The sequence below is a fragment of the Bombyx mandarina genome, chromosome 08 (genome assembly GCF_030267445.1).
Source record: "Bombyx mandarina strain Sakado chromosome 08, ASM3026744v2".
Classification (NCBI taxonomy): Eukaryota; Metazoa; Arthropoda; class Insecta; order Lepidoptera; family Bombycidae; genus Bombyx; species Bombyx mandarina.
In genome coordinates this window covers 949,029-965,974 of record NC_143215.1, presented here as the reverse complement: position 1 = coordinate 965,974, position 16,946 = coordinate 949,029, and the positions used below count along the sequence as shown (strand labels likewise).

Below are 16,946 nucleotides of genomic sequence, written 5' to 3'. Positions count from 1 at the left end.
AAGCACATGGTCCACTTGGTGTTAAGTGGTCACATGACCCCGGAGACATGATCAACGTAAAAGTCGCCATCCACGTTGAGACATTCTTAGGATCCGTTTTTCAGTACAAAGTCAGCTTTACCTTTCAAAACTAAAGGCATTATTGCTTCGCGGCAGAAATAGGCAGGGCGGTGGTACCTACCCGTGCGGGCTCACAGCACGCCTTACCACCGGTAAATACTATTACAAGCAGTTGACATGTGTGTGCTGTGACTATAATTTTAATACTGTTAATAATACTAATGGTCCCGCAGTAGTCGAAATTCGGCTATAATTAATTGAAATTATAGATTTGAACATTATTAAGGTTCTATTGTCATGACAGGTCCTATTGACAATTATACTTCTATAATCACAGATTTTGCCAAGACTACATACACTACAGACAAAAAATATTGAAGACAAACATTAATAACCTATTTTCAATTTGACCACAGACTTTAAGCAATAACAAAAGTTTGATAGTAAACAAAGAGTATGAGAGAGATATGTGTATGTGTGCGTCAAATACATGGTAGTGTGTGTAATGTTTTTTATTAATTTAATGTATTATTAATGCATAATTTAAAAAAAATATATCATTCTGCACTCCTTCTCTATATTCTCTAAAATTGTGGAAAATTTCATACTCCTTCGTCCGCGCAATTTTCGTAAAAAGGGATACAAAGTTTTTGCTTCACGTATTAATATATAGATTATATCAAACATATTTTCCCTCAAATTTTCTGGGCAATCAAAATAATAATAAACCTTTCGTGCTATGTACCTTAGGTCGTACATGTACTATGACAATTTTACGTATCAGTGTTGGCACAGAGCCCGCCGGGACGAGCGGTGAATCAGCAGAACCCCGACGCGGAGTGCGCACGCGCGATCAATACAATGCAACCATTCTCCGCCCTGCTTGCATCAAGCGAACACCTCTCTCGACCGTTCAAGGTCTCAAACTCATATTTTTCTGTATTTAAAAACGCGCGTGTATAACAAACGTCGCGTTAGAAGGTTACGCAGATGTGTTGCGTTGTAAAACTATTGTGCTCTGAACGCGTGTCGGTCGTGACTCGGATGTTGTCTGACGCTTGAAAATGGCTTCAAAAGTGCTCGTGCCCACATCGCCGTTTTCGAAATTGCAAGTGAGTTGTTTTTGTGACTTTCGATTAAATGAGACGTTCTTAAATATAATAAAAAGAAAAAAAAATGCGTCACGTTGGTAATGTTTCTTTGTGTGTGATCTTTTAGTTCGCAAGATTACATTTCGAGATCTTGTTTGCGCAAAAATATTTTTCTTTTGTTTTGACTCAATTTGTTTATAAATAAAAATAAATATGTCATATTTTATGTTACATGTTATATGGGTGATAAATATCTAGTTAAATAATTTAGATTATTTTGAAACCGGTATTATAATGTATCCTATATTTTGGCACAGACTTAATTACACTAAACGTGTTAAGGACAACAGTTGCTTCATCGAAAAATGTCGTACATTTTTAAAATTAAAATTATTGTACTTTGACTCCATTAATGATGTAGGAAAAATACACCAGACTCGACAATTATCACAAGTAAATAAAAACATGAAATACTGGATATGGTGGTATATTCAGAACAAAGGACATTGCTTAACTTCATACAAATATACTTAGAAGTGATATCGTGAGCTAATAATGACACAACCAAACATTTTACCATTTTTACACATTATACCTGTTTTCTTTGTCATCGACCTCAAGGTAGACAAGCTCACGGAGCAGTTGATATCGAGCGGTTGTCGGGGCCCTTAACATGAATACCATCTTGAGACATGTGCCAAAGCCTGAATTATAATGTACAGCTGTCCCATCCTTCAAAGTGTGACGCATGACTGTTTCGTGGTAGAAATAAATAGGACGGTGGTGGACCTATGTGGACTAGCTAAATAAAGTTTTATTTTAATAAAGAATCTAATTGTATCAACTAGCTGTTTAAAACGATTTCCGCAAGTAAATAAATTGTTTCGTCATTAAATAAACAAGTTGTCATCGTGTCCGAAAAAACTGGAAACTACTTATATGTTTAGTTAATTCTTTAGTTCTGAATCTAAAGTACCAATGTCCTGATGCAAATGAGATCATTGACCCGCACATCAGCTGATTTGTAATTATGTTACATTGCGTGCTCGCATACGTATTAGTGGTCTAATCCATGATTTTGGATATGTACATCTTGGTCCGGGTTCGATTTGTAGTTGGAAGCGCTGTTTACAGTTTGTGGTAAAAGTGCTTTTTTATTTTTAAGCTATTGCATAGCTTTTATCGCGGGTCTTGAGCGCGGCGACCGAATCATGAAATTCCGTAACGAAAAAAACCTAACACCCCTCACTCCGCCTACCATGTAGCTCGCGTTCAACACATTCACACGTTGCGCTTGTGTAGTGTTTGTGAATAAGCGCGTGGCGTGACGTCACACTGCATGCGCGTCATGAAAAGTCTGCCCATCTCTCTCTCGCGCGGTCTAGCTTATGAGTGTGAAGGGGACAGTTAAGGTTTTGTTTTTATTAATGTTTAATATAGCGTGGTCTTGTTTTATCATTGTTTTAATATTAAATTATCATTGTCTAATTATAATTGCATAAGTTGATAAAAAATGCTATGCAATAGCTTTACCGCGGCAGTTCCCGAGTGCCACACGTTTGTTTTTTTTATGTTCATGTCATTACTGGTGGCCCGGAGCCCTTGCCAGTTTCACCAGGACAGGTGGGCGAGCAAAGGCTCAGCCAGGAGGGGTGGGACTTGAGAACAGCCGCCCGAGTGCCTCCGAAGGGGACCTAACAACTCAAGAGCAGCTGCTTAGCAAATGAAATGTGCTTTGTCTCGTACGTGTTTTCGGTATCAGTATGGTACTTGTCAAGGGACGGTCTAGCATCGATTTTGCGCTCGGCAGATCGACGGTGCTTAAATGGAATACTTTCTTGAAGTTTTCAACAAAAGACCGGAAACTTGAGCTTTTGCGGTCGTTTAACTCTTTGAGGTCCAGAGTTCACACGTATTGGACATATAGTTTAGTCTTACATTAGTCTTAGGACCGCAATGGGGTAAAGCAGTGAATACGTCTTGTCTTTGTTTGAAAAACGCTCTCCTGACGGCTCCGAGCGTACAGGGTGTGTTAAAATCGTATCCCAACAATAGCGAGAAAACTAATATTATTAACAGAAAATAATACTTTATAATTTATATATAGATAAACAGGAAAAGACACAACACTTTTGCTTCTTTCTTTTTAACAACAACATAACGTACTCGAGAAAACCCTTTCAATTTTTTAATTGGTTTAAGGATCATTCATCCTTTATACTGTTAATAATATAAATTACATTTTACTGGGGGTTTTCAGTAAGACCGCAGAACTGGGTCATCATACACTAAACAACAAAACAAAAACCTTAAAATAGATAACTCACACGTGCCAATTTCAAACTAAAATTTTCACTTAAATTTAAATACATATTAATTAATATGGCACTATAAATCTTTAAATTAATTGCAAAAGCGTGTCATATGCATAATTGATTTATTTCGAACCATGTTTTCGTGTCACGAGCCTTTTAAAGGTTCTTTATTATGATATTATTGTGTGCAGGTTAACATAGACAAATGATAACAAACAGTAAATTTAGATAAATATTTAGCTTCGTACGTCACAAAGGTTCGCAGGTTTAAAATTGGGTATGCTTTTTGTATTGCTTAGATGGGTAGACGAGCGACGGCCCAGCTTGTGTTAAGTGGTTACCGAAGCCCATAGACATATACAACGTAAATGCTGCCACCCACCTTGAGATATGAGTTCTAAGGTTTCAGTATAGTACAACGGCTGCCCTTCAAACCCAAACGCATTAATGCTTCACGGCAGAAATAGGCAGGGTGGCGGTATCTAGCCGTGCTGATTCACAAGATGTCCTATCACCAGTAAAGCAGGTACTTTGTGGAAGACATTATATCAAATGTAGGTAGGTATGAGATTTTGTACAGATGAGCCCGATCCATTTGGTATTTTGTGGTTATCAGAGCCCATGGACGTAGCAAAGTGAATTCCGCGACTCACCCTGGGGACGACGTCTGAATGGTATTATAGCAATGACTTCACTGATAACTAGATCGCACAATTTCGCGTTAGAAATAAAATACGTTTGAAGCTACATATGTTCCAACACCAATAGAGGGATCTCTGTAATATTAGATGAATTCAAGTTATGCTTATTTTGAATTCCAATTTGATACATGAAGTAAAGTTTGTGTTATGTAATTTGTGTATATACCCATACCAAGTCCCCAATTTCGTGAAACTGTATTTAGAATTATAAAATTTAGTATAAAGTATTAATAATAAATTTAGTAAAGTTATAAAATTTTGAAAATTTAGGCCTACTTGAATTAGTGTTATTTTGGTTTGAATTAATAACTACGCTACCATAAGTAATAAAAAAAAATGAAGAAATTTTACATGACATGAAAATGAAGCAACTAGTTATTGAGGTCAAAAGAGTGTATAAAATAGTAATAGAAACTATGTTGGCGGCAGGTGAGCTTGTTTCTGTATCAGAAGTTGATTCAGGTATCGCTGGAATATCAGAGGCCATACAAGCTCATTGCGGTAGGTTGACCGCGGTGTTCCGCGGAGATTTTTTTTGCTATCAAGGATTACTAGTGAAAATCTTGCGCGTTTCTTAAGTGGACCAACATCCGTACAAATATACGTCTAAGGCTCCTGTCTCTAAAGGTAAAACTATTGCGAGCGGTGCTTGGAATTGAAAGTGTATTAGATAAGAGATTAACAGAGTATTGGGGAATTATCTGGGCAATCCCTCATGAGTAAGGTCAAAGCGATCTTTTACACAAACGAACCTAAGTTCTAAGAGTCGAAATCAGTTTGGCCTAAAGGATAAGACGGCCAATGCATTCGTATCGAGCGAAACGACTGTGCCAGTGTTCGAATCCCGCAGGCAGGTGCACATTTTCCTATTTTTATTTTTATTTTTTATGATTGATGTCTTTCCGGTGGCCTGTAGGCCTTTCCAGTTTCACTAGAACAGGTGGGCCAGTAAAATCTCACTCAGGAGGGGTGGGATTTACTTCATCTATTTTGTCATGGTCTCAAGGCTAGATAATGTGAGGGTATTTGGCTAACCTAGCGCTATCCACACGATTTTCCTCTCCGAGGTATATACATATACCTATACATTATAATATGTATAAATATAATCATAATAAATTACGCGAACAGTGGTAGGAAAACCATTTCGGGATGGTACGTGATATATACAGCATGATAGCATCCAAGGACTTATTCGCTATAAAGCTACCGATATAGCTAATTGAAATATTGTTGTACAGCTCAAGAAGACTCCTCCTGAAGGCGGCGGCTTCGTGATCAGCAATGACGCGGCAGCCAGGGTGGCTCACCTCGAGCACAGCGTCAGGTTCCTCCAGGAGCAGCACCGGTCGATGCTGAGCGGCCTCCACGCTGAAATCGAGGCGCTCAGGGAACGAAACAGAGGTTGGTTCATTTTCTTGGTTCTAAAAACAGACTTCAGAGAAAAAAAAAATGATGTGTGGTGTCGTGGGACACCGGATAGGAACGAAGATCCTTATTATAAAAATATTAATTTTAAGTTCTATTCGAGGTATAAAGAAAATAATTATTCGGATATACATTTTTTATTACGATTTTTTTATTGATAAAAATAAAACTTTATTTTATTCACAATGCTTTTTAAAAAATATATAGTAACAATATGTGTAGATAGACTACATTAGACACTGTATAGCCATCATACTAAGACTATACATAAATAATAAAAATCTTACGTTACGGACGTTTTTTTCTCGGTTAGGGTACCTCTCCGCATCGTCCCATAAGGAACTTCGTTCCAAAAATCAAATCATATGACGTTCTTTTCATGATCATCGATGTATTCTAATTCATTGAATGGAAAGAAACATTCGTGGAAGAAAAGACATTCGGAACTTAACCATTTCTTAGTTATTAGTAATTGAAGTTTTCTGAGACTACAGAGTGCTTAATTCTGAAGAGCAACAGTCTTATTATGTTTCTAGGCATGGACCTCATATCCTATGCAGTATTAAGAATCAAATTACAGTAAAATCGTATATTATTATGTCGTAAATATCTATATATTAATACGTGAAGCAAAAACTTTGTATCCCTTTTTACGAAAATTGCGCGGACGGAGGAGTATAAAATTTTTCACACTGATAGAGAATAGAGTGAAGAAGTGCACAATGCTAATATTTTTTTTTAAATAATGCATAAAAAAATACAATAAATCAATAAAAAACCATTACACACACTACCATGTATTTGACATACACACACATGTATTGTACACTTTGTTTATTGTCAAACTTTATTTAATATCTGTGGTCAAATTGAAAATAGGTTAATATTGTTTAATATTATTTGTCTATAGTATAGTCTTGGCGAAATCTGTGATTATAGAAGTATAATAGTCTTTGACAATATAACCATAATACCTAATGTTCAAACTTATAATTTCAATTAATTATAGTCGAATTTCGACTACTGCGGGACCACTAGTTTAACCTAAAGCCACGTCACAACCGATCCTTGTGCCATCAGCTGGTCTTTACATTAAAAACAAAGGATAGATTTAATTTTAGAATGTTATCTTAACAGCAATCGCCATTACTGCCCTTATTTTCTTTATGGCATTAGTCGCCTTACGTCCGAAATTATTACATTTAGCTTGATCGGTTTCCTGTCACGGTCCACTTGTGGAATGCCAAAATAAACGTTAGTATATTTCAAGATGGAATTTCTCAAGATCGGTGCACACTCCCAGGCTATAATTATAAGTTGCATAAGCCGTTCCGTCGATAGGTGTGCTTGAGATCTTTCTGTATATATTAAAATATGCATTTTGATAAAGTTTGTACTTTTTGTGTGTGTTTTCGCATTTTTATAGGGCACTCAGTCATTAATAAGATTTTTGTGATTTATCAATGGATATTACAAAAAAAAAAACAGCGAATCGGTTCTTATTTATTGTCGCGATACTCGAATAAAAAATCAAACTGAAAAATAGTGACAATAACAGTGATTGGAAATCGGGTGATTTAATTCCCGATCCTGCGGACGGAATGGAAAGCAGTCGACGTCGCCCAAAACACGTCATCTCGGATCATCCCGATCCACTAACGGTGCTTTTAGGTACTTCAAGCACCGGTCACCGTTCTCGTCGAACCCGTCGCTTGCGACGAAGGGCTCGACGAGTAAATTAACTCTCAGACACAGCCCACTGAGTTTCTCGCCGGATCTTCTCAGTGGGTCGCGTTTCCGATCCGGTGGTAGATTCTGCGAAGCACGGCTCTTGCTAGGGTTCGTGTTAGCAACGTCATCAGGTTTGAGCCCCGTGAGCTCACCTATTAGCCACGGTTACGCTGAAATAGCCTCTAAGGCTATCAGCTTAGGTAGGAAAAAAAAAAGGAAATCGGGACAGTCTAAGCATCATATTGTAGCTTTTTCTGTGAAACTTCAAAATACAATTTCATCGGATTGATTCTATTAGTTAAGGGAAATCGCAGCACGCCATTTTAATTTTAGTATTCGCTAGGTCAAGAGCTACTTTAAGGATTTACGTAAAATCTGTTCTTAGCGAGCGTCTTTATTCACAAAGCAATATATTTTCCGAATTTAAAGGCTATCAGACGAATAATTTGTATAGAATTTTCGTATTCAAGGTATTTCGTTTTTATTAAAATACTAGCGACCCGCCCTCGCTTCGCTTCGGAAACTGTAATTTATTATTAATTTTTCCACTATTTAATGGATGTTATTATACATATAAACCTTCCTCTTCAATCACTCTATCTATTAAAAAAACCGCATCAAAATCCATTGCGTAGTTTTTAAGATTTAAGCATACATAGGGACAGACAGATATAGGGACAGAGAAAGTGACTTTGTTTTATACTATGTAGTGAAGACAATAATTTGCTTTACATAATACACAAACTGTTATAGAGATACATTATAAAATCATACCTCTTGATTGTGGATTCCCCTTTTTTTATTTTGGGACGTTTAAATAAAAATGTATTTTAACATTACAGATTTACAGTTCCAATTGATCTTCAACAAGGAGTCTTCGAAGGCCAGTTCCCCTACCACGATGCCGGAGCCGCCACGTAATAATGAGGTAGCCACGTTAACTAGATCTCTGTCCAAGGTTACAAATAATTTCATTTAATGTACGGTAAGGCACTAATGCAGACTAAATTGCGTGCGTAACACGAAATTACGAAGAGTTACGAAACTTGAGTGATTGTGGAAACGTCCACACGCGGCTATTAAAATATTACATTATAAAAGCCATTACACGGAAGCGGATAGTGCATACGTACAAATTAAAAAAAATCCAATTAATACAAAATTAAATAATCTATAAAATATATTAATACGTGAAACAAAAATTTTGTACCCTTTTTTACGAAAATTGCGCGGACGGAGGAGTATGAAATTTCCCTCACTTATAGAGAATATACAGAAGGAATCCAAAATGTTAATATTTTTTAAAATGATTCATAAAAAATACATTAAATCAATAAAAAAGAATTATTACACACACTACCATGTATTTGACACTTTGATACATACACGCATGCACACTTTTTGTTTATTGTCACTTTCTTATAATCTGTTGTCAAATTAAGGATTAAATATGTTTGTCTTTATTAATATTTGTCTAAAGTGCGAAATCTGTGATTTCAGAAGTACCTATATAATAGTCTTTGACAATAGAATTATAATAATGTACAAATTTATAATTTCAATTAAGTATAGCCGAATTTCGACTAGGTACAGGAGGACCACTAGTAGCTATACATACACACGCTACTTATTCATGATAAATATAATAATATATGTATTTATTAAAATTTAAATCCGTCACTACGAATAATAAAAAGTATTCGAAACGTTGTAAATAATGTTATTAATGATAAACCTACATAATAATAATAATAATATGTCTTAAATAATGTACTTTAATGGAATTAAAAAAATAAAACACTTGGTCAATACAGAAATCAATTGCTTTATTTTTTTATTCTTATTTATCCTTATTCTTAAATGTTTTTTAACTGTAACCTTGTTGATAATCCACTATAAATATCAAATGTTTATAGCGTAAACAATTAATATGAGGTCACTGTTACATTTCGACCTCATGTCTCAAGGTAAGCGTTCGAGTTGTTAAGTTAATGCGTTACAGTAGTTTAATTGATTGGCGTTACACTAAATTTGTTACATTACTTTGAAACTGTGCGTTGTAATGCAATGTAGTAAGTACATTTATGGCTTTATTCATAATACGTAGTTATCGGCGGATTATACTCTCTTTAAAATATTTTAAAGTTTTTTTTTAAAATTATAGTCTTGTTTTAATTACATAATTAGGTTGAAACACGGTTGTACGATAAAATTTAAAATTATTTTCTGTTGCTTAGATTGGTTAAGTGGCTACTAAAACCCATAGAAAACAACAACGAATTTCCCACCACCGTCATTGAGACATTACTTCTAAATATTAGTAGTAAAACGACTTGACCCTTGAAATCGGAATGCATTAGTGCTTCGCGGCAGAAATATCTCAACGTGGGTGGCGGCATTCATTTTGTGTTGTCTAAGGCCTCAGTAACTGCTAAACAATAAGTGGGCCGTAAGTTCGTTCGCTACACATAAAACATAAAAAAGCAAGCATTACAACACGTACATACATTTTTTCTATATTCTAATTGTTTTTACGTAGTTTTTATTGTTGAAAAAAAAATACTGTTTAAATATTGCTGTTTCTATTTTACAGCAATCGAGTTTAAAGGCATTGGTACTTCGTCTGGAACACGAAGTGGCAGCTGCCAAGGAAGAAGCGCGTGCTGCGGAGGCCAAGGCAGCTCAGCTACAGAAGTTGGTCGATACAGAAACCGAGTGAGTTTATACTAAAGAAAGAATCATTGTTTTGCTGGTAAATTGGCCCATCCACTGAACGATTCTCGAAGACAGAAGCTGGGCAAGACAGGGCGGCTACCATGGCCAATACTACAACGAGACGCATAGCCTAAGTACGCCCGGCCGGCGGGTATTTATGGCCTCTGATGTGCATGAGCGACGCCGAGTCTATTGTCGTCTGCTTATTTACTCCGTGTGAAGAGATGTGTTATGTTTCACAGAAAACTTCGTGAATTCGAAGCGGAGAGTAGAAAGTGCAAGTGTTCCCAAGCGGTGGGGAACGAGGAGACGGGCGCGGAGCTGCGCGCTCGGCTGGCGGAGGCGGAGCGGCTCGTGCGGAGACTGCGCGCCGACGCCGAGCGCCAGCGACGAGAGGTACCGGCGGGCGGGGCCGTCACTAACCACCTGTTTGACGGCGCGGCCGCTCACCGCGCTCACGTACGTGTTCCTCTGTGGACCTCGCGCCTCGCAACACACTCTACTTATGTCGCGGATGTCGTATCTTTCGGCTTCAGAAACCTTATTATATCAATTGAACACTGTGTTTTCAAAGGCCAATACTATGGATGTTGTGAGTGCTCGGGTAGATACTACCCTGTGTCTTCGACGTAGCTGGCATGAGTCCCGATAAACCGAGTCTGATGTAATACAATCAGAGTTTCAGCCTCACGTTTCACGTGAGTTCTGTTACCGATAAAAAAGAATCTCTAGACTTTACGTACAAGTTTACCTTGTGATTTTTTTAAATAACCTACCTATTTACCAGTAGCCCCGAGGAGTTATACTGGTTTCACTGAACTGCTAGCCGAGCTTACGGGGCTCAGTTTGAAAGTTTATTAACATTTGCTCTACCAAGAGCATTGCTTCGCTGAAACTACCATCAGATCGGAATTGCGACTCACTGAAAAGACCCGGCAATTTTTCATTGTGCACATTACGATGAAATGCGCCATGTGCATTCAATACCTAAATTCCATAATACTGTTGTTGATCGAATAGCACTTCACAATATTAACAAAAAGAAAGAGAACAAAATTTAATTTATTAAGTTCAAATATGAAACGAGTAACAGTGTTTTGCGAGGATGTGCCCGCTGACGGAATAATTCCCGGAACTGAACCGATGCAAACAGGACGGCGTGACGCGGTCGATGCACACTTAGAATCTGTCCAAAGAGTTTTAACACATTCAATACATTAATAAAAATAAAATAAAAATAAAAAAGCCTGTATTTCCTTATCCTGAACTTTCATTTGCAATGTGGTATTTATTTGTTAGTGTTTAGTTAGTTATTAATGCCTATTGTCTAAATGTTAGTACGAGTTAATTTTTGTTATTGGATATGGACCCCTCCTCGGGTGAAGGCCTCCTCCAGTCCTTTCCACTGATCTCTGTCCTTGCCGATCGTTTGCCAGTCTTTTCCTATTGTTTCGGTTATGTCGTCAGCCCATCGTCTTTTCGGTCTCCCTACCCTTCTTTTGCCAATTGGCCCTTTCCAGATTGTAGTGTTGACTGTCCACCTGGTGTCTGTGTATCTCAATACGTGACCTGCCCACTGCCATTTCAATTTTAGAGCTTGTGTGAGGGCATCTGTCATCTTTGTTTTCTGTCTTATTACTTTGCTCCTGACTTTTTGAATTTTTCTTATGTTTAGGATACTTCTCTCCATAGCTCTTTGTGTTGTTGTAATTCTTTGTTTTGCTCTTGTCGTGTATACCCAAGTTTGGCAGCCATACAGTAGACAAGGCAGTATACAGGTGTCTAATACAGTTTTCTTAAGGTTTATTGAGTAGTCTCCTTTTAAAATTTCTCTGAGTGACCAAAATTTCTTCCAGGCTATGTTTGTTCTTCTTTCAATTTCGTCTTCATTGTGCGTTTTTAAAAATGATATTTGTTTGCCTAGGTAGATGTAACTGTAGACATATTCTATAGTTTTTCCTTTTACATTGATGGGTCGTTCTATGCTGTTTGTCATGATTTTGGTTTTTGTAGCATTCATCTCTAATCCTACTTGTGAGCTCGCTTGAACAAGAGAGCGGAGCATATCTTATAATTCATTTGCTGTTTCAGACAGCATAACTATGTCGTCCGCAAATCTGAGATGGTTTAGATACCTGTTGTTTATTTTTATACCTCTATTTTTCCAGTCTGTGTTTCGAAATACATCTTCTAGAACCGCGATAAACAGCTTAGGTGACAGGGGGTCCCCCTGTCTGACTCCTCTTTCAATATTAATTGCATCACCTCTAGATTCTAGCTTCACATAACTTATGCTGTTGTTGTATATATATTTTATAATATTTATATATTTCGAATTTATGTTTAATTTCTTTAGTGATTTCCATATAGAGTTGTGGCTTATGCTGTCAAAGGCTTTGCTGTAGTCGATAAAACCTAGATAGAGTGGCTTATTAAACTCTTCGTATTTTTCTATAACTTGTTCTAGTGCCTGTATATGGTCTAGTGTGCTAAACCCAGAACGAAAGCCAGCTTGTTCTATTGGTTGTGCCTTTTCAATCTCTTGTGTTATGCGTTTAAGAATTATAGATGAGAAGATTTTGTATATATTTGCCAGTAAGCTAATTGGTCTATAGTTGTTGATATCGAGGGGGTTTCCTTTTTTATATAGTAATATGATGTCCGACGTGCACCATTGGATTGGTACGATTTCAGCTTCTAGTATGAGATTGAATAATTCTGTGAGAGGCTTAAGTAAAACTGGTGCGCCTATTTTCAAAGCTTCATTGGTTATTGCGTCGGGACCAGGACTTTTATCTGATTTTAGATGCTTCAGCTGGGCGTATGTATCTTTTTCTTCTATCGGTCTAATTGTTTCCGTGTTATAACAGTTGTGTGAATCGTTGGCTTCCTTGATGGTTTTATTTTTGTTTTTGTATAATTCTTGGTAGAAAGAAGTTGCCTGCTGTACGATTTCTTGTCTTGTTGTAATTTCTTTATGTTGGCCTTCTAGTTTTTGTATCCAAGTTTTTCTTAAGTTCAATTCTTTAAATGCTCTCTTTGTGCTTCGGAATTCATTAAAATTTTCTGTTATTATCCTTTGCCTGTGCTTACTATAGTCTCTTTTAATCGCTTTGCTAGTTTCCTTATATAATTTGCTTAGTTCTTTCTTTGTATCAGCATCTTTATTCTTTCTTAGAGTTAATTCACTGCGTTTGTTAATTAAGGCTAGTGTTTCTTCGCTAAATATTTTGTGTCGTTTTTCTTTTTTTGTATTGTTTTTGCTAGTTAAACTTTTTGTTATAGCTATTTCTAGCGCATCATAGTAAGATTGAACGTTTCTGGTATCTGCTAGTTTGGTATCGATGTTCGATTTGAGGCTGTCTATGTAGTATCTTGTTTCTTCTTCATTTTTTGGGATTTTTGGTGGTGGTTTAAAACCTTTTCTATTTTTTTTCACTTGACTCAATAGAACTGTTGCTCTAAGTAGTCTATGGTCTGTTTGAAACTTTACGTTGTTGAGAACTTCATAATTTTGGACTATTTTTGGGACATTTGTCATGATGTAGTCGATTTCGTTTTTAACTTTTTCGTCTGGTGACTTCCAAGTCCATCTTCTGCTTGGTTTTTTTTTGAAATAAGTGTTGATTATTGCTAGTCTATATTCCAATGCATATTCTAGCAGTCTTTCGCCTCTTTCGTTTCTTTGGCCTAGCCCGTACTGTCCCATGACGAGTTTTTCTTCTTTTTTGGGTTGCCCTATTTTTGCATTGAAGTCTCCCAATATTATGATTTTCTCATTGGATAGTGTGTGAGCTTTTTTCAGATCATTGTAGAATTTTTGTATTTCTGTATCGTCTGATTTTTCCGTGGGTGCGTATGCCTGAATTATAGAAATGTCTAGTCCGCCAAAATTCATTTGAAGTAGCGCTACTCTCTCCGAAATGCCAGTGAAGTTAGTTATATTGTTTTTCCATGCCTTTTTTATTAAAAATCCGACTCCATACAATCCCTTTGTTTCTCCTATATAGCAGAAAACATAGTCTGAATACTCTTCTATGTGGCAGCCCATTTTTCTTGTTTCTGAGAGTCCTAGTATGTCGCATTTTATATCTTTTAATGCATTATTGAGTTCTAAGTATCGGTGTATTGATGACAGAGACCTGACATTATAAGTTCCAATTTTTATACAATTCTTAAAGTCTTTGTTCAGTTTAGTGGTTTTTTGTTTTTGTGGTTTTCCTGGAGGGTTGTGGTCGTACTCTTCCACGGGGACCAGCCGGCTTGGAAGATGTGTGTTTTGTATTAATGTACATTCTTCAGTTTGTTTGTTGTTTTCTGGCTGAGGCTGGTCGGTTCGTTGCTATATATTTGTGGTGTTGGCTTGTGTGTTTGTTTTCTTGTTATTTTTGTTTGTTAGATAGTTTAGTATGCTCGGTTTTACTCCGCCTTCGGAAAAGCTTGAAGACCTTTGGATTATGTGGGCAGCCAAGGTTTTGTTCTTTTTGTTTGCTTGAGATATCTGCTCGGCATGGTTGATTGTGTTATTCTCTGGAGATTCTGATAGATTTCTTTTATTGTTTTTCGGGTCTTTGGATGAATTATTTAGTAGAACAAGCTTGTCGTATTTAATAATGGCTTTATTACCCTTCTCTCTTTCTGCTATAACTTGCTCCTGTAGCTCTTTTCTTTTTTGCAAGACTGATTGAGGGTAGTCTTCTTTGATATAATACGGTGTTTCTTTTAAAGCTCCTTTGCCCTTTAAGATATCTATCTTCTTGCCAAGTGTTGTGAAAGTAATAACTATCGATCGTGGCTTTTTAGTCCTCTTCCCTATTCTTCTGATCGCTTGTAAGTCTTTATGGTCTATTTGTATTGGGAAGTATTTATGTACAAAGTCTACTATAGTGTTTTCTAAATTTGAGTAGGATTTTTCGTGTTCCTCCAATCCAAAGAAGACTAGATTACGTTGTCTTGATTGTCTCTCCATGTAGTATAATCTTTGCTCTTGATTTTCCACCCTCGACTTAAGGTTTTCATGTTTTTCTTCCAAATTTTTTAATTTCTCTTCTAGTATCTTATTTATATTTAATGTTACGTTCTCTGTCACTTCTTCCCCTTTTTTGTGTATAAGTTTTTTCTGTTCGTCGAGTTCTTTTTGAATAGAAAGAAGTGCGGTCATTACCTGCTCCATTGTCAATTTAAAGTATTGTTACTTTGTTTACCATGCAGGTAACCCCTATTGATGATCTTGGGAACTTGGTAGCAAGACAAAATTCATTAATAATCTTTTAATAGTGACCTCTTTTGCCAATTGACGGAACTTTTTTCGTGGGTCGATTTAGTTGAGTTTGACATAAACCGCTCCTCGTCGTCGTCTAGTAGATGGCGTTAATGTACGATGACTTCGGAATTTTTATTATATTTGTTTTTAATGTAGTTTTTTTTTTTTTTTTGTAGAATTTTCACTAAATCACTACATAGTTATTCTAGTCAATAATTAATTATTTCACAGCCACTAGCAGTTTTGCGATGTATAAAGTTGTATAAACTTCTTTATTTATACTGTTTTGTCTTTAAAAGTCACTGGGTAGGTACATAAACTTTACGAGCCAATTTTTTTTTTTTTTTTTTTGCACTGCTGAGTACACTATTTTTGCTATTTTAATTTTGTCCTTAAATAATGCACACTCACTCAAGTTCTTTTTGATATTATTTTCACTGTAACTTCACGCTTTTTTATAGAAGAAAACACAGAGCCGATGTTGACATTTGCTCAGCCTCGGCGGGTATCTCCCATTCAATACATTAATTTAGTTAAATTAGTACGTAGCTATTTAGCCATACATGTGCACCACGAATTCATCCGCTTCGATAGTTAATAATAAATTACAGTTTATAAAATTGAAACCTGTATTTAATATTACTTAACTAAAAATTCGCAATTTTGTTTACTTTGATGACACTTCCATTCGGCTAATATGATTTGAAAACCGAACTATGGAACAAATTTTGATGAAATTTCCATGAGGTAAATCAGAATCAAAGAGTGTTTTCTATCAACAATAAAATGTACCATAGTTTTCCCAAATCGGTCTATTTATGATGGATTTCTGAGATAAGTTCATCCTAATTGAGAATCTCTTCTTTTTTAAATCTCTTTCATAACTATGAAATACGCATTTAGTTTTGTTTTAACAGCATACTTATAAGATGAGTCATCATAATTTAGGGAGTCTTAACGTCTCCAAGTCACTATAACATTGTGAGATATGATTTCCAATAGCCTCTTAATATCCAGTGGACCTTGACGGGCTAGCTTTTCTCTACGACAATAATACTGAATTACATCAGCTGCCATCAATAGCATCATAGCACCAGCTTGCTTTAGCGTAGTTATTCGCGTCTAAATGAGGTTCTGCTAACGTTTTTCTGCCGCCAAACAATCCTTAGTTATTGTTTGAAGGATAGGACGATTGTTCTATATATGCAGTTAAATCTTCGATCTCTCGTTTAAACAAACTTACCCATAAAATATTTACAAAATATCTGTACATAAACTTAACTGATACTACATTAAATTCTAGTATGTAGTGTGTAATAACTTTGGTGTGTGTGTGTGATAATTCTCTTTGGACAACGTGTTTGCGTTTACATAAATCCAAGAATATATTATCAGTGTAGTTGTAAAAAACGTATAGTCTGTATTATTAGATTGGAATATTTGTTTGTTGTTTTGTTATTTGTCCGTGCCGTTTGCAAGTACTGTCATAATATTTGTTGTGGACATATTTTATTTACGCTGTCACTTTAGTTTTCGTATCGATTTTTATTTAAGGAATTGTCAAGAATCTTCTATTTTGCAATTTGTGCTTTTGTTTTTGATTTCTTATGCTATGTAAATTGTAACGATCATACAGTAGATG

General features: G+C 36.1%; 2 protein-coding genes across 6 annotated transcripts in view; one reads left to right on the top strand and one right to left on the bottom strand.

Moving 5' to 3' along the window:
* The first annotated feature begins 867 nt into the window (after positions 1-867).
* The window catches only part of LOC114244939 (uncharacterized), a 26,121-nt gene continuing 10,042 nt past the window's right edge, over positions 868-16,946 (top strand). Inside the window, exons 1-5 of one of the 5 annotated variants that reach the window (XM_089728976.1) lie at positions 868-1,172; positions 5,409-5,571; positions 8,169-8,254; positions 9,920-10,041; positions 10,284-10,500. In XM_089728976.1, the coding sequence (XP_089585102.1) occupies positions 1,125-1,172; positions 5,409-5,571; positions 8,169-8,254; positions 9,920-10,041; positions 10,284-10,500 (636 nt within the window). In that variant the 5' untranslated portion in view covers positions 868-1,124. The remainder of the gene's footprint in view (positions 1,173-5,408; positions 5,572-8,168; positions 8,255-9,919; positions 10,042-10,283; positions 10,501-16,946) is intronic. The other 4 variants (XM_028176899.2, XM_028176900.2, XM_028176901.2 and 1 more) reach the window with 4 other exon arrangements.
* On the bottom strand, positions 14,384-15,708 carry LOC149502401 (uncharacterized). The gene has a single exon (XM_089728954.1). The coding sequence runs from the start codon at positions 15,212-15,214 to the stop codon at positions 14,384-14,386; it is 831 nt and encodes a 276-aa protein (XP_089585080.1). The 5' UTR covers positions 15,215-15,708.

What these genes read in the sequence shown, in the direction of transcription:
- LOC149502401 (XM_089728954.1), bottom strand. Translation starts at nt 15,214, where the DNA reads ATGGAGCAGGTAATGACCGCACTTCTTTCTATTCAAAAAGAACTCGAC.